This window comes from Patagioenas fasciata, chromosome W, assembly GCF_037038585.1.
Source record: "Patagioenas fasciata isolate bPatFas1 chromosome W, bPatFas1.hap1, whole genome shotgun sequence".
In the NCBI taxonomy this organism is placed as follows: domain Eukaryota; kingdom Metazoa; phylum Chordata; class Aves; order Columbiformes; family Columbidae; genus Patagioenas; species Patagioenas fasciata.
This window is the reverse complement of record NC_092559.1, coordinates 285,006-312,945: the sequence shown is the minus strand read 5'-3', so window position 1 is coordinate 312,945 and position 27,940 is coordinate 285,006. Positions and strand designations below refer to the sequence as shown.

At 52.8% G+C, this 27,940-nt stretch overlaps 2 protein-coding genes and 1 long non-coding RNA gene across 15 annotated transcripts in view; 2 read left to right on the top strand and 1 right to left on the bottom strand.

Moving 5' to 3' along the window:
- The window catches only part of LOC136114501 (zinc finger protein 532), a 36,199-nt gene extending 30,093 nt beyond the window's left edge, over positions 1 to 6,106 (bottom strand). For 3 of the 13 annotated variants that reach the window (XM_065859859.2, XM_065859860.2, XM_065859861.2), the window contains exon 1: positions 5,066 to 5,843. In XM_065859859.2, coding sequence (XP_065715931.1) covers positions 5,066 to 5,843 — 778 coding nt within the window. The other 10 variants (XM_071801680.1, XM_071801682.1, XM_071801681.1 and 7 more) reach the window with 10 other exon arrangements.
- LOC139826360 (uncharacterized) lies at positions 226 to 9,882 on the top strand. The gene is made up of 3 exons (XR_011736312.1): positions 226 to 537; positions 6,915 to 7,020; positions 8,444 to 9,882. It is a non-coding gene; the product is annotated as an uncharacterized lncRNA (long non-coding RNA).
- An 11,429-nt stretch (positions 9,883 to 21,311) lies between these two features.
- On the top strand, positions 21,312 to 27,058 carry LOC136114595 (signal peptidase complex catalytic subunit SEC11C). Its single transcript, XM_065859977.2, has 6 exons — positions 21,312 to 21,469; positions 22,230 to 22,339; positions 23,506 to 23,655; positions 25,673 to 25,792; positions 26,419 to 26,476; positions 26,860 to 27,058. Exons 1-6 carry the CDS (start codon positions 21,428 to 21,430, stop codon positions 26,911 to 26,913), a joined length of 534 nt encoding a protein of 177 aa, XP_065716049.1. The 5' UTR covers positions 21,312 to 21,427; the 3' UTR covers positions 26,914 to 27,058.
- Positions 27,059 to 27,940: the final 882 nt, after the last annotated feature.

Here is a 27,940-nt window from a genome sequence, read left to right as displayed (position 1 = left end):
TACGCAGCAGTTTACAGTTAAAGTTTACACCAAGCAATCTGTTATTTCAACACTACGCACTGTATCTATCTGCCCTCAGAGAAAACAGAAAGAAAATCCAGACTGTCTCTGTGCACAAACCCCAATGAGTAAGAGAAATCTGAATCTGCACTTCTGGTTTTCTAAGAGAACATTCCACCGAGTTTCCTCCTCCTTCCTTCCCCTCCAAGGAGCTTTGGAGGGGAAGTACCAGCCCAGTATTTCAGGTGCGAAAATGTTTAGCTATTTTTTCCCTTCCCTCAATGCAGCGACCTTGCTGTTGACAGTTCCAGAAGAATTTCAAGATTTATTCTTCACTAGCCAAAAATAGTTTTCAACAGGCATTTCACGGAAGCTCGAAATAGCTGAGGGAGCTCTGGAACTCGAGTGCTCTGCTCGAGGCACCGCAGATGCTGCAGGACCCTCCGGACGCCGGCCAGCCCGGTTCTGGGTGTTTCCGAAGATGAAGACGCCAAAACCTCTCAAGGGATCAGGTTCCAGCATCTCACTGCTCTCACGGTAAGAGATTTAAACCATTAGTTAGCATTCACTTGCCTTACCACCCACTTGTGACAATTTCTAAATGCATTTTTGAGTGTGCCAGCTACAGAGGCTTCTGGAACCACACGCTGCTGATCCACAGATTCAGCCAAGGCTTTGGGCTCAGCAGCTTCCTACACTTCTCCAAAAGTGGAGGTGAATTCATGAAAACAGGTGAATCCCCATGCCATTCTTTTTGCACTCAACTTAAAAAGGAATTATAAAAATGGCTTAATTTTGTACTTCTATATGTAAAATGGGCTGGGACAGTAAAAAGAGAGTAATTTGGATGTACAACAATAATGGCCATAATGTCAAGATTCCCAATTTATAGCAAATTTCAGTCACATTCTAAATGACACTTGCTTCCTGCCTATTTCTTTTAATGTACTTTTTTTCCGTGGATGGCAACTCTTGCTCCAAACCAGCGAGAAGCAGGCAGTGTCGGTGAGAGCAACTCAAGCGGGCAGGCCCTGCCTGTTCAGCATCAGCAGCAAACGGCCCTGAGACGCCCGGGTCAGCTTTGGGGTTGTGTGTGTGTGTGTGTGTGTTTAAACATACATTACCAGAAATCCAAACGCATATTCATATTTTAACACATATCCATCATTCATACTTCTAAGAAAGCCAAAGGTAGTTAATTCTTTCAAAAGAGGCTTGGAACTTGATAAATCATTGCCCTTATTCTCGAGATCAAATACCCGAGACAAATCTCAATGCACAATGAGATCGCGGCTGCCGGTGCAGAGCACCAGCCCTCTGGCGTTCAGCAGCATCTGCTGCTGGAAAGCTGGCCTACAAGCCAAAGCAGCATCTCCTGCTGAAGAATGGTACAAATACCAGTAGACTAAAAAACACAACTCACCAAGAACACTGCGGTGTCCAGCATCTATCCAGGGTTCTCACCTCACCGCCTACAAGCATCCCTGCAAATTCAAAACTGCCTTTGCTAGAAATAAAAATGAATCGCGTTCAGATCGTATTCAAAACTCCAAACAAAACAGGCACATTGAATTTTGTGACAATTCAAGAACTTACCATTTTAAAACTGCTCACTATTCTGGTGGATAGAAAACAAATAGTCTAGGAGGTGCCCTGATGTAGCATATGAATTTTAGCTGACACTTGGAAAAGAACATGCAGCAGCAGCAGCAGCAATGGATACTATTCCTATAATGCAACAAGAATTCGTGTTTGCAAGCATAATTTTGCTATGGATGTCTATAGTCAAATATAGAACCTCTGCATCCAAATTATGAAAAATAGGAAGAGAAATCGGCAGCGTGATCTGTCAGGCATTTTACTCCACCACACGAGCTATTTACTGCCCCATCGAATCTGAGAAACAACACATTATAGCTGCCTTAAAAACCACTAAACCGCAATTTCAGGCTAAGCATTAGCATGCTATTTTCACTTTTCTACAATTAATATCTCAATACCTTACGTAACCTACTGCAGGCAGACATGAAAAGGTCCCCTTTCCCTGCCACTCTGATGCAGGCACCCTGCCTGTCACCAGACACCACACAACTTACCAACATCCACAGCCTCTCAGGGCTCCTAACTGTCTGCTTCATTCTGCTGAGCACACAGCAAAGACCCCCCCTGCACACCAGAACAACACTGGCAGGGCTTTGCCTCCATGTTTATCTTGATTGCAGACTGCCAAGCAGCTAACACAGCCAGGACTGGCCAGATTTTTGAAAATCACACTGGATAATTTTCTAGAGTGGCTGATTTCCTGTTATAGGAAGTAACAGCTCCAGCAAAAGAATCCCCAAGGCAAAATGTTTAGTGTTCCAACGTGTAAGCCCTAACAGCCTTTGTTCTTCCCCGTGCTGTACTCATTACTGCTTGCTCCTCTCCCCTCCCCACGCTCTGAATCCTTCAGCTTCACTGTTAGATACAAATGCCAGCTCAAATCTAAGTCTACGTTTGGTTTTTAGGCTGGGGGGGAATCCCATCCCTTATCCATTGCTCTGGGTTAAAAGCAGTTCTCCCCCAGGAGCCGATGCACTGCCCATCCGGTTTCCTATTCTTATTTGATTACTGCACAATATTATAATTCATGCCACTAATAACCCACTGGAGCTCCATCAGCCCTCTAAAATACATCTTTCCACTTGGCTGCTGCAAAATCCTCCCTGGGTTACAGCAGTTTAAGAAACACCATCCATGCTATTTATTTTACATGTTGTTTTTTCTACGTAGGCTCTATTAAGCACATGTTTAACACTGAAGACTTTAATTCAGAATCAAGTATTGGGTTCCTCAGACATGGCCAAACAAGCAACCTTTAAATAATTAGCCAGCAAATTCCGAACGAGTAACGCTGTAACAACACACACAGTACACTGCCATGTGGTTCACGATTTACGGTTGTCACAGAGGCCTATTCCACATCACTACATTGTGAGAAAATGTATATCTGGATACAGGATATTTCAATGATAATACTGTATTTAGCTAAGATATCTGTAAGTCTTTGCAAATAATAGCTTTAATCCTATTAAAACTGGAGGACGTTAATAGCATTTCTTTAGTAGCACTTAAACAATCGCCTCCTTCCTAACGTGCCAAGTGTGCAATCAGGAGCCAGGTTTACTTTTCACACACAGGTACCCTCATGCTACCGTTACATCCGTACCCAAAACACCACGTCTCACCTTGTGAACCTTGACCTCTGAAAGATTTTTTTAGCCAATGCTCAGTTAGTGCCAGGGATGCATTACCTCTGCAAATATGAAAGGGTTAAGGCAGCCCAAATCAATAGGCCTACAAGGAAAAAAACACAAAACAAAACACAACACAACACAAGGAGGAAAACGAGTATGCCTTATAGCATCTGTGCAATGCTTCTTAAGCGCAATTCTACAATATTGTTTCCCTTTGGCCTAACAGAAAGGCACAGCACCCCCCCACTTAACGTCTCCTAAAGAAGAAAACCACAAGACAGCACCCTGTAAATAAAACAGCATGCAAAGCAGCATTCTTCAGTCACAAGCACAACTACAATTACAAATCATTCCATCAATTTTATTCAGTTTAGTTTTAAAATAGACTGCATAACCAGTGTCCCACCCTTGCAAAGCAAAAATATTTTAATAAGGGTCATAAATCTCAGCTCTTGCCCATTCCTTAAGCATAAAAAGGCACGAAAAGCCAAAGTAATCTCAGTTACTGCAAATATGTACATTCACATACAGAAGCCTTTATGACTATATTAGCCACATACCAGTGCTGTGTGTCTAAAGTGTGCATTCACATACTGGTTGGGGCTGGTATCTTTCTGCAAGCTCCTCTGCCTTTGGCTGCCATGGAGGGAGGAAGCTATCCCACTGTAGAGGCTCAGTGACTGCATTGTGTTCAGAGCTGATCTGCCTCAAACCAGTTCCAGCCGGTTCTGGTCACCCTACATAAAAAGCTATGGCAACCCTCGCTGAGTTGCCAACAAGTCCCTGAGAATCGCAGGGGCTGCTTCTGCCGTGGCGGCCGCAGCCCTGTCCCCCGGGTCCCCTGTCCCCGCACCCCATGCTCCCCAGTGCCCCCCACGCGCTCCCTTCTCTCCTCCCCCACTTACCTCCCACAACCTGGCTAGGAGCTGTGAGCGTGTGCGTGCCTGGCTGGAGCTAACAAAGAGACCGCAATAAAAATCCTCACAGGATCTCTGTGCAGCACCAGGCAGGCTCGGCCACAGCACCGGGAGCCAGGCTGCGAGCCCTGGGCTGCTCCCCCCGCTCCCCACGGCCCGGGGGTGGCTGCTCGGCACGTCACGCCGGCCGCTGTGCCCACGGCCGTGGGGTGGCCCAGCCAGGTGCTCTCATCCGCCCTCCCCACTCCTGCCCGCGTCGGGGGCCGCTCGAATGGCATTTTCTCTCCTCTGCACAGCGTTACTACAAAGATTACCCACATACACCTCCCTCCCCTCAAGAAATCCATTTCCGCAGCAGCAGATGCCTGCAAAACAGTTCTTGTGCCCCCTCCTTGCAGCACCGGCTTGGCTGCTGCTGTTTTTTCTTTTTTTGCTGTTCGGCTCTCCTTGAGGCACTGAAACGGCTGCAGCTGCAGCCCCACGCCGGGCCAGCCCCGTCCCGCACTGCAGCTCTGGGAGGCCAGGGCGGCTCACAGGGCGCCCCAGGCACGGCTGCCCCGCTGGCCGCCCCACGGCTGCCCCACTGGCCACCCCACGGCTGCCCTGGGCACGGCTGCCCCACGGCTGCCCCGCTGGCCACCCCACGGCTGCCCTGGGCACGGCTGCCCCGCTGGCCGCCCCACGGCTGCCCTGGGCACGGCTGCCGCGCTGGCCGCCCCACGGCCGCTCTGGGGTGACCCCTCAGCAAGGTCAGCACTCCCCGCGTGGGGGTTCTGCACCCACCTCTGCCCATGGCAGCCTTGCTCCTGGCCCACTCCCTTCTTTCTCAGCCAGCCAGGGCCTTCCTGCTGCGCCGCTGACCGTCACCCCAGCCCACACATCATCCACCCCACTCGTGGTGTGGCTACTCACCCTCGCACTGGTACCACCAGTGTCTGCCTACACGCCAAGCCCCATCCTCTGGGGATCTGCGAGACGGTTCTTCGTTCAGCAGGGCTGCCCCGAGCCAGCAGCCCCTGTGCGCTGCGGGCTGCACCTGTAACTGTAGCAGAGGTCTCGGGCACCACCCTTCACCCCCTCCCCTGCAGAGCTCAGGTCTGGCACCTTCTGCACATCCCTCATCCCCACCCCATTCTGGGGAGAGGGACCATGTTCCTCCGCCGCCTCGGCCCCGTGTCCTCGGCACAGCGGCTGCAGCCGGCCCTCCCTCGCCCCAGCCCGGGTGGGCTGCTCCCGCCTCTGCGGGCCGCCGTGGCCGCGGGCACCGCGCTGCCGGGCCGCGGCCCCCTCCCCTGCGCGCCCCCCCGCCCGGCCTGCTGCTCTCGGGCCCGGGGTCGGCCCTGCGCGGGAGGATCGGCCACCGCTCTGCGCGGAGGCCGCCTGGGGAGAGGAGGCCGCGGCCCCTCCGGCGGCACGGAGAGCGGAGGAGAGAGGGGGGCGGCGGGGTGGCCGCGTCCGAGCGACCCCCCCGCTCCCGCCGAGCCGGCCCGAAGCCGCCGGCCCTGGCAGCCCTGCCGCTCGAGTGGCCGCGGGGCTCCGGAGCCGCCGCCCTCGCAGCGCCCCGGCCCCGAGCAGCCCGAGCCGGGCAGGCCGGACAGGCCGCTCCGCCGCGGCGGGGCCTGCGCGCAGGCCGGGCGGGAGCGGGGCCGGGAGGAAGGCGACCCCCCCGCATGCACGCTCCGCACCCCATGCAAACACACCTGCTGCGGGCCGGCCGCGGCCGTCAGGCGGGCATGGCTACGGTCCGCAGCGCCTCGGCCGCCCGCGGAGCGGCCTGGCCAAGAGATGGTGGAACATAATGGCAGAGGCTCCGCGGGGCTGAGGAGGCGGTGGGGGTGGGGGTGCCTCGGCTTGCACAGATGGGGGAGACGCTCCCGTGTGATTCCGTGTGAAACGGCTCCCCGGAGTGTGCCAGGGGCGGGGAGCGCCGCGCCGGCTCCGAGCGCTGCGCGGGCAGGGCCGGGCCGGCCAGGTCGCGGCCTCCACAGCCCGGGGCGGGGGATTCTGCGGGGGGAATCCCGCCCGACGGGAGCGAGCGGCGCCGGGGCGCTCGGGCAGGGCAGCGCCGGCGGGCCGGGCCGGTCCCTGCCCCGGGGCTCCACCGCGGGCCTGCGGCAGGGCCGGGGCAGCCCCGCTACGGTGCCAGCGGCCACCCGGCCCTGCCCGGAGCCGCGGGGCCTGCGCCTCCCGGGCGGGAGGGGTCCCCGCCCTCCCCCGCTCCCCGTGGGGCCGCGTCCCCTGTGCTTCGGTTCTAAGCCAACAAAGGCCAGGATAAGCGGCCCGCAGTCAGCTGGGCCGCGGGGTTTGTTTCCCGGCGCGGATCCCTGCACGGCGCCCCGGCTACTGCTGCCGGCGCGGGGGCGGCCGCGGGGAGCGGGGCCTGGGCAGCGCTACAGACCCGCAGCACAGAGCGGTGTCCTGGGCGGTGCTGCCGGGCCGCACGAAGGAACAGGAACGTGCAATCAGTGGGCTGGAAACGGTGCGGTGTTGCGGCTCTTACCTCCTGCCACAGGCCGCACTGGCAGCAGAGCAGGCCGGCCGCAGTGCCCCGTTCCACCCGGTGTGACATTTCCTCCGGTGCTGTCACCGCACAGCTCTTCGCAGGTGTGCAGCATGACTTGTAGGATTCGAAGTTTCACATGTGGATCACTTCACTGGATCATATTGATGGCTTTACATATATAACACCAATTTCAAGGTTATGCTTTAAGACTTTTTTAACGAACTATGTAGAAAATAACCACATATTCTGGTGTTGTAGGGACACCTCCCACGGCGGCGGGCAGGGCCGCGGTCACAACGGCCGCTCACGACCGTCCCCAGCAGCACCGGTTCCCCCAGCTGCACCATCGCGACTGCGGGAAGCGGTGAGCCCACAAAATTTATGGAATTTGAATATAATGAGTTGACTTGGTAACTTATATCAAAAGCAAATGGATTTTTGTTCTGCACTAGTTTTAATGTTCAGGGAGCACCATGAATTTCAGCTCACACAAGCCTGCGGCTCATCCTGCAAGCGACTTGTAGAATTAGCCTGTAATATTTATCACACCCTATTTCTTCCCAATTAACTAGTGAACTGATTAGATTTGGAAAGTGAGAAGCACAGTCTGTTTTCTTACGTTGCATTTCTGTGGTTGGCTTGCATAATAGCATAAAGAAGATGGCAGCTGCTGCTGCTACTTTTATATTAATATCTGAAATGTTAATTGATTTCACAGTTTATACGTGACATAAAGGTCCTGTGCGTGCTGCCTTTCAGACAGATTTACTTGTTTTCTTGTCAGCCAGGTGTCTTTGACATCTCCGTGGCAGCAAAAGTCTGTCACCCCAAGTATTTGACTTTCAAAAATAAAATGAAGAGGATTTTAAGTATCATGTAGAAGCGGTGCCAGGCTGATAGTTCTTCCCTTTTCAGTTCAAACACACAAAACAACAGGCAGTTGCCATGCAGGTGTCCCTGCAGTGTCACTCGATAGGTTTCTAGCGCGCTGAGATGTCGTCTCAGGTCGTCCCGAGCGCTGTGGCTGCAGGTGAACCCGGTTTGGTGGCTGCTGGGGGCTCAGTGGCGGGTTTTGGGTCGCTCCAGCGTCTCCAGAGGTGGGAACTGACTCTAAAACGTGGTGTATTCATCCCACACTGTCCGTATAGGAATCAATTTTAACTGTATCAAATGTAAATAGTGCCAAACGTAGCTTTTACACATTAAAGATGTGTGAGAGCCAAGGATGATTTTGCAGGTGGATTGACACAGTAAAAAATAAGGTAAGTTTACATTTAATTTTTTAATGTCAGAGTAAATGATGCCCTTTTTGTCCTCTCCCAGTGTCGTGTGTTGGTTTTACTCAATGACAGAACATTTCCTTCCCGGCTAGTTAAACATCCTGAGCTTACGCAAGAAGACTAAAATACAGGTTCCATATTTCCAGTCCTAAATTTCATTTTCAGACCAATAGCTTTACAACTTTTGGCAAAATCTTAATACTGTCTGTTACTTCAGCTGCTTTTTTAGGTGTTCACCTGAAAATTTCCCGTATCATATTATCCACAAGAGCAGAGCAGAAGCCTACATTTCTTGTTTTAGAATCCTTATCTTTTTATTTTTAGTCACCGTTTAGAATGCAATGGTACTTTAGTTTAACCTCTATATTTAAGCATTCAGTATTAAAAAAACAGCTTACAACCCAACTTACCCTTTTCAGATGCTCCTATTAATATTCTCCAACTATTTTCTTGGTCAAAAAGAATTCCTTTCCTGGTTATTAAAATAAGTCTCCCATTATATGTTAGACTGATGGCTCTAGGACTGCATTAGAAAGATGGGATTTATCAAAAGGAGGGGATGCTCTATGGGACAAGGGGCAGGTGGCCGTGTGCGGCGCGGCTCCCGGCAGCGCAGCGGGCCCCGCGGGAGCCCAGGGCCGGGTTTCCAGCCCTCGCCCCGCCAGCTCGCCCGCAGCGTCACCCGGCCGGGCCGCGCGTCGCCGCCCGTGCGGCTGATGGATTTCCCGTGGGCTCACCAGCACCTTCCAGACGCGGGGCCAGAATCCGCCCAGTCAGCTTTTCTTCACGCATTAGCCACCTGCGTGATTAACATCCAGTACAACAGAGCTCATCAGCCCGGGACGCTGAAAAATGTCTGGTTTGTTCCCTTAACGTGCCATATGTATGGGTTTCTTCCTTCCTTCCTTCTCCTGATGTTTATTCAAGTATATGAGGACTATTTCTGAATTATTCATCATGCAATATCTGATTAGACTGGGGCTGTGCTGGCTCCCACTGCTTAATGAATGAGCCATTAGCCTTTTGCAGATGGTGCTATCAACAGCTATTTGAATGTTGTGTGTTCACCTGCATTTACACAGCACCGTGAGCGAGAGGATAGAGCCAAACCGAGATGTTTTTTACTATAATATCCATTAATCGTCACATCATGTACAATGCCTGGCTCACTCAGAGTCCCCAGGATGCCCTCGCTAGGCACTCCCTGTAGGAGCTATAGGTGGAGTTTCCACAGGGCAGCTCCTGACGCTGGATGCACCTTCTCAAGGCTGGAATCCTACAAACACGAGAAGGAAAGGAAGTATTTTTGCCATATGTCAATTTTGTTTTAGGAGGTGTCTATTCTAGTTGTCTCAGAACAGAAAATCTGTGTGTAGTTGAGTATGTATCCTACTGAACTACCCGTGGCGTCCCTTCGAGCAATGGAGTAAAGCACATGAAAAGAAAACGCTAGCAGTTGTAGGCATTTATGTACACACTGTCTTTCTACAGCAGTGCGCCCTGCAGGGTTTGGTCCCTGCTGCTCCCCGGCCTGAGCGGGGGCAGACACTGTGCGTTCAGATGCTTCTTTCTCCCAAACTGAGAAACGCAGCAGTGAGAGAAGACGCTGTCCCAGGTGACCCGAGCGAGGCACAGCTGGCACAGGCGTGCCCGTGCTCTGGGAAGGCCCTGGGCTGGACTTGGATGACGGCGTCGAACTGGGGAACACAGCAGAGCTCATGGTGCCACTGAGCTTGACAGATGCCACCCAGGAGACACGGCGAGAACCGCACACTGTCTGGTGGGTTCCTGCAGGTGCCCCAGGGCCCACCGAGTGGTCTGGCAACCAGACAGCCAGGGAGGGCACCACAGTGACGCCTTGAGACACGCAGCCACCGCAGCCACCATCAGCCATCGTCAGCCACTGTAGCCACCGCAGCCACCACAGCCACCATCAGCCACCGCAGCCACCATCAGCCACCGCAGCCACCATCAGCCATCATCAGCCACCATCAGCCATCATCAGCCACCATCAGCCATCATCAGCCACCGCAGCCACCATCAGCCATCGTCAGCCACCACAGCCACCATCAGCCACCGCAGCCACCATCAGCCATCGTCAGCCACCACAGCCACCATCAGCCACCGCAGCCACCACAGCCACCATCAGCCACCGCAGCCACCATCAGCCACCATCAGCCACCATCAGCCACTATCAGCCACCGCAGCCACCATCAGCCATCATCAGCCACCATCAGCCATCATCAGCCACCGCAGCCACCATCAGCCATCGTCAGCCACCACAGCCACCATCATCCACCATCAACCACTGCAGCCACCATCAGCCACTGCAGCCACCGCAGCCACCATAAGCCACTACAGCCACCGCAGCCACCATAAGCCACCACAGCCACCATCAGCCACTGCAGCCACCATCAGCCACCACAGCCACCATCAACCACCATCAGCCACCGCAGCCACCATCAGCCACTGCAGCCACCATCAGCCACCACAGCCACCATCAACCACCATCAGCCACCGCAGCCACCATCAGCCACTGCAGCCACCCTCAGCCACCACAGCCACCATCAGCCACCATAAGCCACCCTCAGCCGCTGCAGCCACCATCAGCCACCGCAGCCACTACAGCCACCATCAGCCACCACAGCCACCACAGCCACCATCAGCCACCACAGCCACCATCAACCACCATCAGCCACCGCAGCCACCATCAGCCACTGCAGCCACCATCAGCCACCGCAGCCACCATCATCCACCATCAGCCACCATCAGCCACCGCAGCCACTACAGCCACCATCAGCCACTACAGCCACCATCAACCACCATCAGCCACTGCAGCCACCATCAGCCACTGCAGCCACCATCAGCCACCATCAGCCACCGCAGCCACCATCAGCCACCGCAGCCACCATCAGCCACTGCAGCCACCATCAGCCACCATCAGCCACCGCAGCCACTACAGCCACCATCAGCCACCATCAGCCACCATCAGCCACCGCATCCACCATCAGCCACCATCAGCCACCGCATCCACCATCAGCCACCATCAGCCACCGCATCCACCATCAGCCACCATCAGCCACCGCAGCCACCATCAGCCACCATCAGCCACCATCAGCCACCATCAGCCACCGCATCCACCATCAGCCACCGCAGCCACCACAGCCACCATCAGCCACCGCAGCCACCATCAGCCACCATCAGCCACCATCAGCCACCATCAGCCACCGCATCCACCATCAGCCACCGCAGCCACCATCAGCCACCATCAGCCACCGCATCCACCATCAGCCACCGCAGCCACCATCAGCCACCATCAGCCACCGCATCCACCATCAGCCACCGCAGCCACCACAGCCAGGGTGCCTGTCCCTCTGCAGCCGAGCACAGCCAGGCAGCGCTTCTACTGCTGCCTTTCCGTAGCCCGTGCCATGAAATGGAATAAGCACATAATAAAATAGGGTAAAGGGGAATCCAAACATCCAGAACTGGGCTCTGAGCGAGTCATCAGAACTAAGCAAAAGCCGCCAGCAGCCAGTTAAGAAACCTTGGCGGCGGGGAGCAGCTCAGGTGCAGCGTTATTTCCAGCAAGAGCGAATCTGCTGCTGCCTTTCTCCTCTTTACCTCAGGAAGCGCAGTCCTCAGGGATGAGGATGTCAGGAGCAGCTCAGCCTGCCTGTTTGCTGATTTCGAGCTGCCCATGACGTTCTTCCTACAATTGAAGCAAACACAGAAATAAAGGCAGCTTGCTGGTTTGCAACCAGCACAGCCTGGGAGTCTTTCAAGCAATCTCAGACTTGCAGTGGCCGGTACTTGGTATCTCCTGCTGGAGGAAGGGCATCTGACTCATCACCACCCAACACTGCAGAAGATGAGTCAGGATTATACAAATTCCCTTTAGTTTGTGTAACAACTACTACTTTCTGTGCTGAAAACTTCCTTTTCTGCTGCTGTAAAGATCTCTACCAAACAAAACCCTAAATGTGCACGATTAGCAATCTGTCACCCAAAGTGGGGCTGGTCGCTTCGTGCAACCTGTTTTTGGTGCTCGTGGGCTGTGTGCTGCACAGCCGGGGTGCGGCAGGGAGGGTGGTGAGGCTCTTTGGCTTTGTTCCATGTGAAAGAAACAGTGAGGGGACTGTTATCTCGCTGGAAGGGCCCCCGGTGACAGCGTTCCTGTGGGATGGGAGGCGGGCGGCAGCCCCCAGCCCCGCTGCGCGGCCTCCTTACCTCCCATCAAATGAGCGTCTCTGCCGTGCAGCAGGGTGGCATTGTCCATGGTAAGGCGTCCGCTCTGTCACTGGTGACAATACGTGGGTCGGAGTGCGCCTGCTGCCGCCCTGATTAGATTGTGTTTAACGGCAGGCTGCGTGCAGAGATTACAAGCCTGTCGTGGGCATCGGCTCCTCCAGCATCTGCACCCTTGTCTGCGGGGGCTAATCCACCCACCAGGCCCGGGGCATCTTCGCTCTTTGTCCCTTCACCTCTCAGACAAAACATCTTTTCACTAATGAGGAAATACATCTAAGACAATCGCAAAGCACAGACATTATGCCAACAACAGTCTTCAAGAAAAATACCTTGATTTTATTGAAATGTTTCATCTCTTCTTTTTTTTCTGTCAAAACTATTCCCTAAACATCTCGGTTTTGCGTGGTGCTCGCTCTCCTCCCCCTCAGCTGTATGGTGCATGGGAGGAAGGAAAGAGTAAACTTCTGACAACAAAACCGATGCCCAAGTTACAGCAACAGTTAACACAACGCTGAGAAACCACGACTGAAGATGCAGGGAACTGGAGATGCGAAGCTCCCGCGCCACGGAGGCGGCGGCAGCGCAGTCCTCGCGCGACGGGCTCGGCCCCACCTGCCCGCACAGCGCAGAGAGCACTGGCTTTTCACCTGCTGGCGTCGGTTAACGCCGGCAGCGCTAATGCTCAGCCGTGCTCCCCTCAGACCGCTTCACCGGCTGAAGCGTCCCTCGGTGTATGAAAACAAAGCTTTCGGGAGTGGCGAGCCCTCCTCAGCTGCTACATTGTGGGGTGTACAGACGTTTGCTGCAGTTTGTAAGGGCTGGCGGTGGGTGTCGGGCACCGGGTGGGTGCTGGGTCACCCGGAGCAGCCGGCACGCTGCCCAGCCCGGGTTGTCTCAGGGACCTGGTGAGGTCTTTGGGAAAGGCACAGAAACAAGTCAGTGAGACACTAGTATGCGTGGAAAAGAAGAACACAAACCACGTGGGCAAGTTTTGAATGCATCTTCTTGGGGACACATGGTCACTTATCAGTGGGAAAGGAACAGAAAATGACAGCATGGGAGGTCACAATAGCCCCGTGAGGCAGCGTGGAGCCGGCCAGCCGCATTGTGCACAGAGCCACGCTGAGACGCTTTCCAAAATGTTCCATTTGCCAGCAACAAAAATGCCCTTGAGAAAGGCTGTGAGGCTGGCGGGGAGGAACAATGAGCAGGAGAAGTGGGACACCGGGCGGGCAGAGCCGCCTCGTCCCGCACAATCAGCACAGCAGGGGCCGGACGCTCTGCCGGGGAAAGCGATGGGGGCGGTGGGCTGGGGCACGGGGGGGCGAGCGAGAACATGCACCCCTGCTCCCTGCACCCCTGCTCCCTGCACCCCGCACTCTGCTCCCTGCACCCTGCACCCCTGCTCCCTGCACCCTGCTCCCCTTCATCTGCTCCTCCACACAGCAGCTCAAGCTGGGGCCCAGCTGTGGTGGGTGCAGCAGAGGACTCAGGATGTGCGAGGGAACCATGTCCTACGAGGAGCAGAACATTCAAAACTGATAGAACACATGGGTTTAATTCTATCATACAGTGAAACAGTGACACTCGATGCCACAGAAAATTATGAATATCAAGGTTTCAGCAAGGGTTAAAAGTGTATTTATAGCAAATAAAATTATTTGTGAAGGATTCCTGCAGTGGTTTTGGCTTTGTCAGAGCCTGAGCCAGACAAGCGTTTGGTCGGATCCGAGCGGGTATTATCGCCCCTGCATGGTGCAGTGGCCTCCCCGGTACCCCCCATCGGTGACTCGCCCGGAGGGTCCCCGTCCCCGTCCCCGTGCCGGCGGGCAGAGCCGGGCAGAGCCGGGCAGCGCCAGGCAGAGCCGGGCAGCGCCAAGCAGAGCCGGGCAGAGCCGGGCAGAGCCAGGCAGAGCCGGGCAGAGCCAAGCAGAGCCGGGCAGAGCCGGGCAGCGCCAGGCAGAGCCGGGCAGAGCCAAGCAGAGCCGGGCAGAGCCGGGCAGAGCCAGGCAGAGCCAAGCAGAGCCGGGCAGAGCCGGGCAGCGCCAGGCAGAGCCGGGCAGCGCCAAGCAGAGCCGGGCAGAGCCGGGCAGAGCCAGGCAGAGCCGGGCAGAGCCAAGCAGAGCCGGGCAGAGCCGGGCAGCGCCAGGCAGAGCCGGGCAGAGCCAAGCAGAGCCGGGCAGAGCCGGGCAGAGCCGGGCAGAGCCAAGCAGAGCCGGGCAGAGCCGGGCAGAGCCAGGCAGAGCCGGGCAGAGCCGGGCAGAGCCAAGCAGAGCCGGGCAGAGCCGGGCAGAGCCAAGCAGAGCCGGGCAGAGCCGGGCAGAGCCGGGCAGAGCCAGGCAGGCGCGGGCCGCGTGTGGCTGAGCACGCTCCCCAGGCTCGTTGCTGAGGGGCGGTCGCAGGTGCACGGCTTCACCCACCCAAGGCCCCTGTTCTCTGTTCTTCCCTCTGTGTATCTGGGGAATCCAGTACAGCAGGCCTGTTCGGTTTTAAAAGGATTTTTATATAACTCTGACCTTTTCATTCTGTTAATATTACCTTTCTCAGTAGACTCGGCATACACACGCAGCTGCCAGGCCAGTAATGGGACACAGAACAAACCTATTTTATTTTAAAACCTTTCTCAAATATTGGAGCACTTCGGGAGTCAATTCTTTGTATTTGAATTTCAGATTATTAGTAAAAGGTTATCCGTCTAGGCGCCCAGGAGGACAAAGGGTGGGTAATGGAGTGAGAAGATAAATAAGTACAGAACGTGGCAAACGTAGCAGGCACAAGCGCACCCGACCTACATCGCTGGGCTTTGTGTACAAACAGGGCTCTGGGGCCGGAGCTGGATGCAGGAGCATGAAATAAGGAGCACGTCTTGCCTGCTCCCTGAGTGCTTCTTGCCTTTGAGAACAAACGAATTGTGTCCTCAAAAGTGACCATACAGAGACTGGTTTTAGTGTTACTTCTTCCCTAGCTTTCCTCCCATGGGCCGCGGCAGCAGGACACCCTGCGGTGTGGCCAGCGGGCAGGAGGGGACGGCGAGGACAGTGGGGACAGCGGGGAGCCGCAGGACCGCGTCACCTCGTCCCCGCAGGACCGCGTCACCTTGTCCCCACAGGACCGCGTCACCTCGTCCCCGCAGGACAGGCCTGCACAGCAGCAGGTGCCAGGCCATGGCAAACCCCCCACCACCCGCACGGGCACCGAGCGCACACCGCGCATTCCCTGCTGGCCGAAACGCACCATGCACCGTGCTCCGCCCCACTGCTATGGGGTGCTCTGGAAGTGCCTGGTGACGCAAGGCATTGGAAAAGACTCAGATTCACCTGGAAAACGAACCAGAGGCACTACAGCTTGCTTCTCTGACCCTCAGGTTTCTAATTTGGATAAAAGAGATTTATTTGGAGCAGTAATGTGACTATTAGCAAAATAATCTGAACATTGTATCCTTCACAGATATGTCCCTTAATGTGATTTGGCAGGAGCCTTTATCCAGTCCGTTTATTTTATTGTCTCAAGTTCTGCTATTTCATATTCAACGATTCCAATACGATGGCGGGGATACGGATGCGCTGCGTGATCAGCGTTGCTCCGAGCCCCTCCGCCGCTTGGCTGACAAGGCCACAGCTTGTGTGCCGGATTAATATTGAACGTCAAGTGCAACGATATTTCCTGCTTTAAGTGACTGTCACTTTCTCAGTTAAAATGCAGAGCAGCTCCTGATGGATGCAATCAGGCTGTAACTGGAGGAGCTACTGTCTCAAAATAGCTCTTGGTCATTACATTTACATACTGTTGCTGTTAGCAAAACAAGTGGAGCCCTTTCTATGCAGAGAAGCATTCCCGCAGCGAGCCGCACCAGCCCTGCTCCGGAGGGTTTGCCTCCCCGAGACGTCCCCACACCACGTGCTCCTCTCGGGGATGGCGAGCGCTTTCCAGATGCCCACGGAAGTCAAGGCACGAGCACCACGTAGCAGGCGCTGCAGCCAGAGGCCAAGTTCAGCTCACTGAGCTCAGCTCCGGTGCTGTGAGTGGGGCTCTCAAGTGACATCACACCCCCTTCCTCGTTGTTGGCAGACAGCGTGTCAGCCTCACTTCTCCAGTGCAGGTGAGCAAATGGCAGCTGGTTAGTGAGCGCGATTGTCAGCCAGCTCGGTGCTGCGGGGACAGCAGAGGGACAGCGGAGACACAGCGGAGGGACCAGCGGGGGACAACGGAAGGACAGCAGAGGGATAGTGGGGGACAGCGAAGGGACAGCGGAGGGACAGCGGAGGGATAGTGGGGGACAGTGAAGGGACAGCGGAGGGACAGCAGAGGGACAGCGGAGGGACAACGAGGCACGAGCACATTTTGCAGGTGCAGACAGCAGCGCTGCCTCTTGGCCTGGATCCCACGGGGACAGTGACACGGTGACAGTGACAGTCTGTGGGCTGATACCCGGCACAACAGGGACAGAGCAGGGTCGGTGACGATGGAGCTGTCACCAGAGCTGACTGACGGCGAATGCAGAGAGCATTTCAGAGCATTTCCAGTTCGAGGTGAGCTGCTTTTATGCAAAGGTTTTAGCAGTTTTCGGAGGAAAGGAAACTAATCCCATGAGCCATCTCAGTGTTCTCTCCTCCCCCAGCAAAGAGCCAAACCCAGCAGTTACACAGTTTCACCACCAAGAGATTGTTCCTGAATAAGGATTAAATAGTTGCTTTTGTTAGAGTTTTTAGAAACCTTTTACCCGTCTCCTCCTTTGCTCTTGGGCAGTTTTAAAAAATAAACTCTTTTTCACTTGGAAAGGCCTAAGCACTTTTTCAAGTTGTTTCTGGTTTAGTCAATTCCTCGGGGTAAGGGGACAAAAAGAGAACATTATTAGCTAAATTCGACTGGATGTTCGTTCAGCTGGGTCCCTCCCTCTCCGTCCCCTCTCCCCAGAAGAAGGAGTTGTTTCGCAGACGAGCTGTTCCCTGCAGCACGTCCCCTGTCTGCGCTCAGGTCAGCTGCCCAGGCAGCGGCGCGCAGGGCGCGCAGGGCACGCAGGGCACGCAGGGCGCGCAGGGCACGCCGAGGGCGCTGACTCACAACGAGAAACAACCGCACACCGCGGCGCTCTGCTTGGAAACTCCGCCTGTTAACAGATCCCGGACAGGTAACAGGATTCGGGAGAGAAGTTCCGCAAGGAGTAGGCCACGCATGCCCTAAAGCAAAATATCTTTGTACCATTAAAAAATGAAATTAATAAAATATTTTGTAAAAAATAATGTTTGTGTCACCTTTATCTCACACTTTGTTATTTTTCGTGTATGTTTTATAACATGCATAATATATTAGTACAGTCACACATTTACGTAATTTATAATTAAGTAAATATACAGATATTGAGGGTGCATGATCACAAGTTTACTGATGGGATGTGCGATCAGCAGCATTTGGGGAGCACCGTGCAGGGCCCTGCAGAACCGGCCCCGAGGGAGCAGGGCGGCTCGCAAACGCCGTGTGCGGGGCGTCCTCGCTGGTGGGGCTGCTGTCCAGCCAGCACCTAACGCCAGGACCGGGGTTTTAGTGAGATAAAGGGCAGACAAATTGGAATGCGGCACAGAACCAACAGAGGACACAATGGCAAAATCTGAATGCCCCTCGGAGGCACGCGCTGAAAACAGCAGGTAACTCAGAGCCCTGGTGAAGCCCTGGGGAAGCGTCTGTGCTTGGGTTTCTCAGTGCCTGGGAAAAGCCTCTCAGAAGAGCGAGACACGCCAGGAGTGCCATTAACAAACAGCATGAAGGGCTGCATGGCCAGCGACAGGTCACTCTGAGGCCTGCCTGCTGGGTGCCCGATTTTAAGGAACCTTAATGGTACTTCAAAGGCAGAATTGCTTGAGACTACTTGGCGTGTGGTCTGACGGAGGCAGACGAAATTACTTCAAAAATAACTTTTAAGAGCGAAGGTGTGCAGCTGGGGTCATGTTCTATAGCTCTGTTCTTCGCACAGGAAAAACGACCCACGGCACCTCAGTGGATGCTGTGAAATGTGGAAATGACTGAGACTGAGGTGCCAAGGATGACGGAGCCCACGTAACCCACACAACGAGGGGACGCGGCCCACAGGCCTCGCTGCGGCAGAGCCGTGGCTGCTCGTTGTCAGACAGCCCGGCGCGCGAGGAGGCTCCCGAGCCGGGTTTGCATCGCGGCTGGTCCGGCCCGTGTGGCAGCCCAGCTCCGCGCCTCACGGGACAGGACAGGGCCCAGCTCCGCACCTCACGGGACAGGACAGGGCTCAGCTCCGCGCCTCACGGGACAGGACAGGGCTCAGCTCGGTGCCTCACGGGACAGGACAGGGCTCAGCTCCGCGCCTCACGGGACAGGACAGGGCTCAGCTCCGCGCCTCACGGGACAGGACAGGGCTCAGCTCCGCACCTCACGGGACAGGACAGGGCTCAGCTCGGTGCCTCACGGGACAGGACAGGGCTCAGCTCCGCACCTCACAGGACAGGACAGGGCTCAGCTCCACACCTCACGGGACAGGACAGGGCTCAGCTCCACACCTCACAGGACAGGACAGGGCTCAGCTCCGCACCTCACGGGACAGGACAGGGCTCAGCTCCGCACCTCACAGGACAGGACAGGGCTCAGCTCCGCACCTCACAGGACAGGACAGGGCTCAGCTCCACACCTCACAGGACAGGACAGGGCCCAGCTCCGCACCTCACGGGACAGGACAGGGCTCAGCTCCGCACCTCACAGGACAGGACAGGGCTCAGCTCCGCACCTCACAGGACAGGACAGGGCCCAGCTCCGCACCTCACGGGACAGGACAGGGCCCAGCTCCGCACCTCACGGGACAGGACAGGGCCCAGCTCCGCACCTCACGGGACAGGACAGGGCCCAGCTCCGCACCTCACGGGACAGGACAGGGCTCAGCTCCGCACCTCACAGGACAGGACAGGGCTCAGCTCCGCACCTCACGGGACAGGACAGGGCTCAGCTCCACACCTCACAGGACAGGACAGGGCTCAGCTGAAGGTACCAGCGAAGGTATCAGGACCACGATCCTGCTTGTGGACATGGCAGCGGACAATCCACCCGCGGCTGGCCCCGAGGGTGAGGAACACGTGTGTACAGCGAGCACGGGGGCCAGCGCTGCTCCCCGAGCACGGGCCCGCGGAGGTGAGTCCCCTGGACACCAGACTGCAGCCCTGTCCTCCGAAACCGCCCCTTCTCTGACTCGCCCTGTCCCTCTGGCGCTCGGCAGATGGAGCGGAAGCTTCTTGCAGAGCGTCCCGCTCGCTGCAGCTGGTCCTGCGGGCAGCTCAGCGCCGCGGCGTTACGGGAACACAGGGAGGGATTGGTGCGAGCGGCACCCCGGTGCTTTTGGGCGGCCCTGTGCACAGCACGGCTGCTGCAACTGCCCGTTGAGCAACGGGAACGGGGAGTACAATAGTTCCAATGTGTTTGGAACAAAGAGTGCTCGCCAGGAAAGGCAGGCATTGCATTTCTTCCGTGCTTTACTCTGAGCAGCTGCAGGTGAACTCCTATGGCTTCGCCTATTAACCTACATTTTTCAGCTCAGGTGCAAGGTGCTGGGTATTTGCCCATGGCCAATCTCTTTGAAAACAAAGAGCTGTAATTCAAATATTATATATACAGGTAGCTCTAATGCCTGGATGTTCGCAAAGGTCTGGCAAACCAGCCAGAATGTCAAGAGCTACATTATTCCGTGTTCTAAAAAATGTGCATAATTTTGCAGCCGCAGTGCTCTGGAAGATCCACTGCACAAATATTGAAGTCAAACATCCAGAGAGCGGGAGGATTTCAAAACACATGTGACCTTTAGCAACCTAAATCATCCGGATGATAAAATAGCAGAACCACCAGCAGAAGCGTGGGTGGGTGGTTCCTCGTGTCTGTGGAAATGGACGAAAAGCCCATTCCTGATGTTTCCCTTTCCTCACCATGTACAATGGGTGGGTAAAAGTGCATTCTGAGTTTTGGAACTCTAATTGATAGCAAAGTGACAGGCAAAGATGCTATGGTCTCAGAATCAGATGTGGGTTTGTGCCTTGGACACAACCGTGTGGCATCTCTGCGAAGAAAAAACAACCGGCTTCAACGGCTTTTTCCCTCCACTTGTTACAAAATTAGGTTTTATAATCTGAGCTTCCGCTTCTAATTGTCTCCACCAGAATGACTGCACGAGTCGCAATTTGAGTGCGGTACACGGTGCTTTGGAACAAACACTGGTTTGCTGTGGTTTCTTTATATTAAGGCAAATATGATATTCTGCATTAATGTAATTAATTATTTGAATAGCTAAAGAGAAATGTACATCTATAACCACAAGAAATGACATAAAGATTTTGTTACAATGGCAAAGTAAATTTGACAAAGATTTCTTCGTCAAATTATCTATAATTGCCTGAGTTACTGGTCTGCACTCAGTTTTGCTGCCCTGCTGTAAACTGGTGGTATATTCAATGAGGCTTTTAGATTTATTCCAGGTAGAACGATTTCTGGTGTAAATGAGAATTTGGCCCTTTTTTGCTGGGAGCGAAGTGTAATTAGGCAGTGGTTCGCTTATGTGTTACGTATGTTAATTAGTAGTTTCGCGATCATCATTTCCCTGTTGCACAAGTACCAGACGTGTTGCAAACGCGTTGGTGGCCGCGGGCGGGCGGGGCTGAACAGGCACCGGAGGGTCTGCGGACATTGCACCCGCAGCACGGCGGGGACCGCCCGCCGCTCCACCGGGAACCGGCGCACCTGGCGGAGCACGTGGCCCCGCCCCGCCGGCCCCGCCCCGCCGGCCCCGCCCCGCCGGCCCTCCAATGAGCGGCGCACACGCAGCGGCGGCCCCAGCGAGGGCTGGCCGGCAGCCGCCTGACCCGAAGGACGCGGCTCAGGAAGCCGGTGTCGCCGTCCTGTTGCTTCGCAGACAACTCTGGCTCATTCCGCCGTATCGTGGGCTCTCAGCGTCCACCGAGAGCCCCCTCGGACCGCAAATGGGTTGGGCACCTGCAGGGACCGGAGGCGAGGGGATTCGCATTCAGGCCCCTCGGCGCGGTGCATGCTGGGAGTTGTAGTCCGGGTGGCGGCAGAGGCCGCCGCGCGTGGGCGGGGCGGAGGCGCACGGAGACTACAAGTCCCGGGGAGCAGCGCGGTGCCCGCGCCGCAGTTTCCTGGTTGGTGCGGTGAGCGTGGGGGTTCGGGCTGTGAGCGGCTCCCGCGCCCGCCGAGGACCCGCCGGTGCGGCCCTGCGCGGCCGCCATGGATCTCTTCGGGGACCTGCGGCGCATGAACAAGCGGCAGGTAGCGGAGGGGCTGCCGGTGCGGCCAGGCGGGGCCTGGGGCGCGGAGTCCGCGGGAGATTCCGGGGGTGGGCCGGGCCGGGCGGGTCACGTACCTGAGAGTCCCATGAGCGTGTTATCGAACGGTGGTGAGTGCAGACGGGCGGGGTCGTTTGTCGCCAAAGTATCTTCGTGTGTTGCCGAGAAGAATAACGGAGGAAGCGGTGTGAGAAGCTGTATCCGCGCTTCAGGGCAGCGCCGAGCAGGAATGCACTCAAGTTATAAGAGATTTTCCACATAAGATATTTCTAACGAGTAAAGGAAATGATCCCTTGTTGTGTCTCTTCTATGCTCCCAGCTCTTCTGTCCAGAAAAGATAACTGTTCAAAGTGCAGCGGCTGGTGTTGCTGCTTTACTGTATTTCTCATGTGTGTTTTGAGCCCTGTGAGCTCAGGAGGAGTCAGCAGCCTGTGGTCAAACCAGATTAGTTTCTGATATTTTAGAAGTCGTTCCAGTGAGCTCAGTGGCTTGTGGTGCTCACAGGCGGGAGCGTGGACCGGGCACCGTGAGCCCAGGCTGGGGCACACGCTGGACTAAACCTGCGTACCGCGGTGTGGCCGGAACAGCAATCGGTTCCACGAGGCTTCTTCTGGAAAACGATTGTAGCATAAAAGTCCACGTGCCTGGGTTGTGATTCAGTGGTGCATATGGGTTGAATTTCTGTGTTGTGCTTTGAAATACAAGACGGTAACTTTAAACAATACTTTTCTTATTTTATCTAGCTGTATTATCAAGTCTTGAATTTTGCTATGATTGTGTCTTCTGCCCTTATGATATGGAAAGGGCTGATCGTCGTTACTGGAAGTGAAAGCCCTATTGTTGTGGTGCTCAGGTAAGTCAATGTAAAGGCGTTTCTGTTAAAGTACAGAGATTGTTTTGTCCTTCGTCTCCTTCCTTTTCCCCTTGAATAGATTTTGAGTTTGAAATCTCACCTTCTTAAAGATATACTCAAACACTTTTTTTTCTTTTAACTCTGTTTTCGGACACTTAGGCTGTTTTCATAACTGCAGTCTGGTTTCCATTGAAGTTTGTAGATATGTGGTGTACAGAGTCAGTCTTGCAGACCCTGAATGCTGATCAAACGCTTGAAGCTAAACACGTGTTCATGGAACAGAAATGGAGTGTTGGTCAGCAAGGAATGTCTGCAGCAAACACCGGTATTTTAGTGAGACTCATCTATTCATGTTATTAGTTATGGAATCCGGAGTCGTACCTTAGAGGTTGTTACCAAAGAGTGCAGTGGCTGGCTTTGAAAATAGGCATGGGTGTTGTGGTTGAGACGGACAAACCACACAGACCGAGTTCTTCTAGGATGAAAGTAGTAGATGCCATTTATTGCCACAAGTGCATTTTGATACAGTTTTACCAATTCATGTGTCTCTTAACTATTGGTTACAAGTTACAGCAGTAACATCTTATTGGCTAATCTTGCTATCATCAGTGTTTCTCTTCTACTCTCTTCTGTCTCCCGGGTACATCATTAACATCTCTGGATACCCCTTTACTCCCATCTTTCTCACAGGTAGGCCTTCAGAACTTCAAGGCTAATTTCTGTTCCCAAGGACCCAGCGTAGTCCCACACAGGGTGTTCTGGTCATTAATAATAATTGCTGACGTAACCGTAACTCCTGCTGGTGTTAATTGAACTCGTTCTGTGTTGAGAAGTACTTCTTGTTGTACTGGGAGACATATTTTGACTTTTCACCGATGGATTGGGTAACCAGAATGGCTCGCTTTGTTCCTCCATCGTAGCCACAATACTGCTTCCTCTGCAGCTTGTTTCCTTTCATTGGGGCAGTAAGCCAGACTTCTGTAGGCTGGCTCGGAGGCTTACTGCGTTCTGGTTGTGTTGAGTGTCGGCGTGCTGTTACTGAACGGGTGAAGCTACAGATTTCCATTGAAATTGTCACTCTATCTGTAAGAATTAAATGTTCTTTGTTTTCATAGCTCTTCTTTCGCTCACCACAATGCTAATAAACTCTCTCTCTTTGTTTGTAGTGGCAGCATGGAACCAGCTTTTCACAGGGGAGACCTGTTGTTCCTAACGAATTTCCATGATGACCCAATCAGAGCTGGTGAAATAGTTGTTTTTAAAGTCGAAGGCAGAGACATTCCAATAGTTCACAGAGTAATCAAAATACATGAAAGGTAATGCAACTTGGCATTTTCCTTGTTTCTAAATGTAGTTGTCTTCACTGTGACTTCCACTTACATTTTAATTTGGTAGTATTTTATGGAGAAGACAGGTGAGGATATGCTGTAAGATCAAAGCCACCTCTGGGATGTGATCCACATTTTCCGCGGTGCTGTGGCACGTGTGACTCTGTCCCTCGGCAGAGCTGCTCAGTTGGACGCTGGTAAGCCCATCCCAAAGAGGAGCCCGGTGACACGAGCCGTGCGCGTTATTCTTGCCAGCGGAGCGGAGTCCGCTGCTGCGCTGACTGTCACGGAACTGGGATTTTGGTGTGATAAATAGCAACTTCTAAAAACAAATCTCTGAAGGAAGGTGAAGGTTCAGAACCAGAGCTCTATGTGAAGTCTGACAAGTATGTGATCTTTATGTGAAGCCTTCCAAGAAAGAGGTTTGACTAAGAATGAGAGAAGAGATTGTTATTCTCTTGGTGTATATTAGTCTCAATGCCAACAGCAATTTCCGCTGAAAAGCAGCGGGTAGGTGACTTGGTTTTACCTTTACTCATATGCCTGCTATGATGAACAGTCCTGTCTGCAAACAGAGGCAATTCTGTTTCTGGTTCTGCACAGCAAGAAACCAGCCTGGAGGTGGCAAGCACTGACATGTTTGTTACTCAGGAAGTCCTGGCTGTGAACTGAAGGTGATTATCTTTTGAGTAATATCTGTTCCTCAACGCTTTTTTGGAACAAATATGTATATCCAAGAATTACCTTTTTTTCTTAAATACCTATTTTGTCTTAATAAAAATTCCTTGTTTCTTGATATGAATTACTTGCAATTGGCAGCTTCTTAATCAAAATCGTTTTGAAGACTGTGAACTCAATTTTTCTAAGTGGGAGCGTTGAACTGAAATCTTGCAAGGGCATGAAACGTGGAAGGTTTTCTGACAGCAGTGATCAAATCATCACATTCAAACCCAGTGTAAGAGACTTGGTTCATTAGAAACAGCAGGGAAAGGGCCAGGGTTTGAACCGCTGTTGGTGCAGAAAGCCCAGAAAGGTGCGGTGACGGGTTCGGGAGCAGCCGGCTGCCTGGGCTCTGTCACCTGCCGCAGCCTTTCGGTGGCGTGGACTTCTCCGTACGGCCCCAAAGCCCAGCAGAGCGTCTTGTGTGCGCTGCGTTATGTGAAGGCTGGTTACACGTTTTGTTGTTTTGCTTTGTTTCCACATTTACAAATATCAAACATAAGTGGGGCTTTGCCTGGAACTCAGTGGATTGTTTAGCAGTTAACAAGTGACCTAAAACTGTGTTGTGGTGTTAGTGACAAAATACTAAACTTGATGCAGGTGTGCAGCTACCTTAGAGACTCTTCAATATCTGTTTTCATCAAAAGGACAGAGATTTTTGGCATAAATGTGATTACTAGAGTTAAACAAGTCCTAAAGCACTGTATTGTACCCCTGTCTTCTCCTAAGGGAAGACTTTCAGGGTCTGCCTCACCTGAGATTTGTGATTCATATGCAGTTCAATTTATTCTGTAATGCGTGACGGCTTCACAGGATCTTATTCCACAATTTGTTAAAAGCAAAACAAACTTAGTAGGGTATTATTCAGCATTTCAGAGTAAAATGCTTTCTCTGTTGAAAGTGAAGAGGCGGGGGGGTTGTTTGGTTGGGTTTGTTTCTGGTTTGGTGTGTTTGGTTTGTCCCAGGCAGGCACACAGTGCTGTTGTTGAAGAGGTTTAGTGCCTGCTCCGGGTGGACAATATCCCTTTCGTGTTCACTGTGTAATTGCTTATATCAAACAACGGTCTAGGGGTGGTTTTTAAAAACGTTTCTGGTTAAAATCTATTGACTCTGTCAGTAACAATTGCAGTGTTGATGATTTAATGGTGTTTGTCAAATACGCAGGACTGGAAGTAGACACGGTTATCTAATCTTGTAGCACTTTTCATCTTCATTGTGCTTTGTGGATGTTAATTGAGGTTTTTAAATTAAGTGGTGTTTGGTTTGTCACCTCGTTGCCTTCTAGAGAAAATGGGAACATCAAATTTCTGACTAAAGGTGATAATAATGAAGTCGATGATAGAGGTTTGTACAAAGAAGGTCAGAACTGGCTAGAGAAGAAAGATGTTGTTGGAAGAGCAAGAGGGTAAGTAATGCGGAATATCTGTGTTTGTAACTAAAATAGAACATTTAGGGTTAGAACTTAGTTCCACTGTTGGTACAAACTAGATCTGGTGTAGTATTCTAAAGCTTTATTACATGAAGTGGTGATGTAAAGAATCACTTCCTGGGAAAGTTCCTGTAGTGCTGTCACTGATGGGAAGACTGGAAGTCTTTAATTGTTTTTTTGATAATGGCACATGTAACAAATCTGTCCCTTCTGTGGTGGCTCACAGGGCTCTTGTAGCTGCAGAACAAGAGCAAGCCTGAGAGCCGGTTCCCTGTGCCGCGGGATGGGCTTCTGTGGGTGCCCCTCGTTACCATGATGGTTATTGCCATTTCTGGGATCCATGTGGATGGATTACTTAATAATTAGTGAACTAATAATAATGAGTAATGCTATCAGTAAGAAACATGAGAGAGAAATCTGAGGTCTTGCTCCCACATTTTCCTGAAGTACATATTGTCTCTAAAGCTCTGCTTTGGGTTTTGTTTAGTTTTGGTGGTTGTTGTGTGTTTTTTAATCTGAAATCGATCATCTAAAATATTCAATACATCTCCATGTCATATTTGAAGGTTAATTTTACATTCGTGTGGTTTTGTCCATTGTAGGTTTTTGCCCTACGTTGGTATGGTAACTATAATCATGAATGACTATCCAAAATTTAAGGTAAGTATGCAGACATTGTGAGTACTTGAGTTTAAAATTATAAAATAGCGAGGTAGTAAGAATCTTGCATGTGAGAGTATGTGTTGGTAAATCTGTGTGGTTTAGTACCTAACGTAAAATGAGCTGTGGTGGGTTTTTTTTTGCTTGTTTTAGCTCATCTGTTATCCAATAGAACTCTGCATTTGTAATAATTTGAGAACCTTTTTTATAGGACTGTCATAAACGAAGCATATGCAGTCATGATGGCTGTTCACAATTAATGGGATCATGTTAAAATATTGTGTATCTGCGCACTTGTCCGGAAGGTGTGATGTTGGAGAGGCTTTGAGCCACTTCAGAGCTGCTGTGAAATGATGTTGTGTTTGTTCCCTGTTCTCTTCCAGTACGCTCTGCTGGCGGTGATGGGAGCGTACGTACTGCTGAAACGGGAATCCTGAGGAACCACTTCTCAAGAACAAAGTAAAAAGCTAAATATGCAGGGGGAAAAACTAATATATTTCAGATGTTTTCATTTCTGTGTACAGTTACAAAGCTGTACAAGCTTTTGTCTTGTCTAAATAAACCGTACAACTAATGACTAAAGCTTTCGGCTGTTGGTTAGTTATGTAATGGCGCATGTACCATCCTGCGCAGAGGCTGCTTTGTCTTCGGCAGCCCTGGAAGCCGCTGGCTGTCGGTGCTGTCGCAGCTCGGGCCTCGCTCCTCCGTGTGCGGGCGGTGTTTAAGTGCTGCTGCATCCGAACCCACTTTCTGCCTCCTCGTTGGTTTTGTGGGGTTTCCCTTGATTATTTGTAGACTGGGTTGGCACCCTCTCTTTTCCAACCATACAAACTGCTCTATTGGTGTTTGTGAGGACACTCAGGTGGGTTGGAACAGGTACTGAGCTGTAAGTTTAATCAGATTTATGCCTACAGAAAGTTGTCTAGAAGTGGCCTGACAGAAATGGACCAGAAAGGCTCTTCTATTCTGATTGGAACCAAGAAATGGAAACTTGGAGGGGTTTCCCTAAATTTGAAGCCTGATCCTTTGTGGTGCAGGGATGAAAATCCTGATGGTCTGACTTTCAGAGGCCGGATTTTCAGGGACTGTGTATATTTCTGTAATCCAGGCTGTAAACCGTTCTGCCTTTTGTTCCTAGCTGTAAAACAAACCTGACAAAAAGGTGGCTTTGGTGCTTTATTAGCACGCGTCAATTACTGGACGAATAGCACAGTAGTGTGCTTCAGTGCTATTGCCAATAAGGGCAAGACAACTCACATTGCAGGTTTGAGAATTTGTTCTATCAGATGATACCTGAATGGTGTTAAACGTAAAATGGATTTTTCCTTGTAAAACTTACCTGATACTGTCCTATATCAAATTCTGGGCTTTTCTCTTCTCAGTGTTTTTACCTTCAACAAAGCAGAACTTGTCTTCCTCGCTTGCGTTGGTTTTGTAGCTTTGATAAGGAACAGCATGATGCAT

What these genes read in the sequence shown, in the direction of transcription:
- LOC136114595 (XM_065859977.2), top strand. Translation starts at nt 21,428, where the DNA reads ATGGATCTCTTCGGGGACCTGCGGCGCATGAACAAGCGGCAG. An exon ending in GTAATCAAAATACATGAAAG is followed by an intron (nt 23,656 to 25,672) that starts GTAATGCAACTT and finishes GTTGCCTTCTAG; the next exon opens with AGAAAATGGGAACATCAAAT. An exon ending in ATGACTATCCAAAATTTAAG is followed by an intron (nt 26,477 to 26,859) that starts GTAAGTATGCAG and finishes GTTCTCTTCCAG; the next exon opens with TACGCTCTGCTGGCGGTGAT.